Source organism: Gossypium arboreum, chromosome 13 (assembly GCF_025698485.1).
Source record: "Gossypium arboreum isolate Shixiya-1 chromosome 13, ASM2569848v2, whole genome shotgun sequence".
Taxonomy (NCBI): Eukaryota; Viridiplantae; Streptophyta; class Magnoliopsida; order Malvales; family Malvaceae; genus Gossypium; species Gossypium arboreum.
Window position 1 is genome coordinate 47,174,300 of NC_069082.1, and position 3,348 is coordinate 47,177,647.

At 32.2% G+C, this 3,348-nt stretch overlaps 1 protein-coding gene across 1 annotated transcript; it reads left to right on the forward strand.

Annotated features, from left to right (window-relative positions):
• The first annotated feature begins 528 nt into the window (after window positions 1-528).
• On the forward strand, window positions 529-3,051 carry LOC108464617 (V-type proton ATPase 16 kDa proteolipid subunit-like). Its single transcript, XM_017764985.2, has 3 exons — window positions 529-813; window positions 1,390-1,675; window positions 2,589-3,051. The coding sequence occupies exons 1-3, from the start codon at window positions 735-737 to the stop codon at window positions 2,719-2,721; spliced, it is 498 nt and encodes a 165-aa protein (XP_017620474.1). The 5' UTR covers window positions 529-734; the 3' UTR covers window positions 2,722-3,051.
• Window positions 3,052-3,348: the final 297 nt, after the last annotated feature.

Genomic DNA, 3,348 nt, shown 5'->3' on the forward strand with positions numbered 1-3,348 from the left:
GAAAACATTTATTTTTTACATAAAATTATCACATGGCACTTGGTGATTGACTATCGAATTTTTCTAACGTGTTTCAAAAAATAAACTAAAAAATATAACGGAGGCATACTTTAAGTACTAAATTCAAAAGTGATTATTTAGATATCAAATTGGGACAAAAATTTAAGTACTAAAGTGGGAAAATGAAAATACTTTAGGAGGCAAACTGTGAATTAAGCATATTTCTTATCAGCGTGGCAGTTAGCGAATAATAACATATATATAAAGAAAAAGCTTTGGCCCAATGATTTAATTTGGGCCATTTAGCCCATTAACTGAGAAAGAAGAAAGTTTTAAGTAACAATTTGTCATTCAACACATTCAAATTTTATTTATTTATTTATTTTGGTGTTTAAATTTTATCTCAATTTAATATATGAACTACTATTTCCCTCTTATTTTATCTTTTAAAAAATGTTACAAATAAAAATGTTTCTTATTAATTTTTTCAATAAAAAAATAAAACAAATGGAAATTTAAAATGGACAAAATTCGATTATCAGGAAAAAAAAAAAAAAAGACAACCTGAGCAACGAAGCCCGTTGGGAGTTGGGACTATAAAAATTCGGTGTCTGATATTTTTATTTTCTCAAACCAGATTGTGAATAAAAAAAAAATTCTCTGGAAACAAAGCAACTATCAACTACGTTTACCTCAGATCTAAAACACCTCGTCTCAGATCCACTAAATTCACCATGTCTACTACTTTCAGCGGCGATGAAACGGCTCCCTTCTTCGGCTTCCTCGGCGCCGCCGCCGCTCTCGTCTTCTCCTGTAATCACTCCTTACCTTTCCTCCCTTTTAAATTTATCTTATCTTTTCTTTAATTATTAGATCAATCGTGATTTCGATTTTTTGGTCGTCTGATGGAGAATTGATGATCGTATTACTAGTTCCTTGTGTCGTTATTAAACGAACTAATTGAAAAAAAATGATTTCTTTGGTTTTTATTGTAAATTGGTGTATACATTTGATGGCTTATGATATGGATTGATATGGATCTTTGATGGTGAGATATGAATAATTCTGAAATAAATTTACTTTGATTCAGCTGAGATAATTTGATACTTCGAAGATTTAGTTTTTATTGGAATTAAACGACAATTCACGTAAACTAGAGTTCTTTAGATGTGGATCTAATAAGAATTTTGCATCCAAATATACTCTGCACTGCAGGTTTAAAGTTGAAAAAAAAAATTAATTTGTGAATTTTTATATGAATCGCATTTAAATAAACTGAAAATTTGTCTAAATTAAAAAGAGAGAGAGTGTGTGAATTTAGGTATGGATTGCATTCAAGTAAACTCAGCATGGTTTAAATTGAAAAACGAAATTAATTTGTGAATCTAGGTATGGGAGCTGCATACGGGACGGCTAAGAGCGGTGTGGGTGTGGCTTCAATGGGTGTGATGAGGCCTGAGTTGGTGATGAAATCCATTGTTCCAGTTGTTATGGCTGGTGTTTTGGGTATTTATGGGTTGATTATTGCTGTTATTATTAGTACTGGCATCAATCCAAAGGCCAAATCGTATTATCTTTTTGATGGTTATGCCCATCTTTCCTCTGGTCTTGCTTGTGGACTTGCTGGGCTTTCAGCTGGAATGGCAATCGGAATTGTTGGTGATGCTGGTGTCAGGTATGCTGCTTTTAACCCCTATGTTTTAACTGACTTATGACAATGCTATTGTTGATTGACACTTGAAGTAGTTGGCCGTGTAAATATTGATTTATGTCTTTAATGGTTGCTTAATGTCTTTGTATAGTTTACTAGCATGATGCGCCTCCCGTATTTGGTTTAATATCTTTATAGAAAGCATCGACATAGACACGCAATGCGTACGGCATAGACATGGTGATACGTGAGTTTTCTAGAAGTTAGGAAATGGTATGGCAGGAGAATAGCAAAAAAATTAAATAAATGTTTGAGTATGATAATATATGATAAAAATGTAAATATAATACTTATAAATTACACATTAACATGCAAATAGCTTCTGATTTTTTAGAATTTTTTTTGAATGTCAAAGCATTAACTTTATTATAAAGGAATGAAATGATTGCGTGTTCGGACATGTCTGGCTGAGTCTTGACCTTGTTTTGACCATGTTTATTTTTATTTTTTGATGCGTCCTCCCATGTCCTACACGTAGTTTGCTGTTCCAGAGTCATGTCCATGCCAGACATGTCCAAGACATGGATGCTGTCCTAGAAAAACTGTCCGTGCTTCACAGACAACTGTGCTGCCCTCAATTCTAGTCATGCCTTTTACTAGAATGATGCATTTCTGGGTCTGGAAATTTTCCTTTATGAAATCTGATCGAAGTTATAGTTTCTGAGAGTGTGTTGAGTTATAAGAAAATTAATGATAAACTGATAATGTGTTGACATAATACAATGATCCGGTTCCATTTATTCAGTTAGATATGAGCTTATGTGATTCTGTTGATCTATTGCTGCTATCCTGGAAAACATTTTGAATGATTGATGAAATCGAACCTGTACTTCCAATTAATTTGTGTGGAATATGTGTGTATGATTTGGTATTGCAGAGCTAATGCACAGCAGCCAAAACTTTTTGTTGGAATGATCCTTATCCTCATCTTTGCTGAAGCTTTGGCTCTTTACGGCCTTATCGTGGGCATCATCTTGTCTTCTCGGGCTGGCCAATCTAGAGCAGAGTAAAGCGCTGGGAGAGCTGTTTTAGTAGTATTCTTTTATTACTTATCGTGTTTATTATGATTGGACATCAAGTGGTGGGTTTAATGAGCAGTGTCTCTTTCCTCTTTGTAGAAGTAGAATTGAGTTCTCTCTCTAATAAATTGTATGGTTATTGTTTGGTAAGTGTATTTGCAGTGTGTGGAACACTATTAATTTTGGAGAGATAATATATGTATGTATTTAATCCATAGCTTTTAGATGGTTGGTGGATGTATTTATTTTTGGTACGTATCAATATTGATGTATCAAAACAATATCACACTACTTGTTAAATAATGCCTGAAATTTTTAAAAGTTCAATTTACATTTAGCATACACTACATTTTTCAAAATCCATTCTTATTAGCACTACTTAGTATCTTAAATTTTAATGTTTATTAACTAAAAACCAACAATTATGATTAGTAATAAATATGAATTTTAATCAAAATTAATTATTATATAATCACATAATTAGCTCGAATTTTTACATATCAAGAATTTTTTTCTAGTTATATGGTGAGATTTGAAAATATATATATATAGAGGTTACGTTTAAGATGTTGGGAAAAAATTGGTCCAAAAACGGTTTTTTTATCCAACGAAAAATTA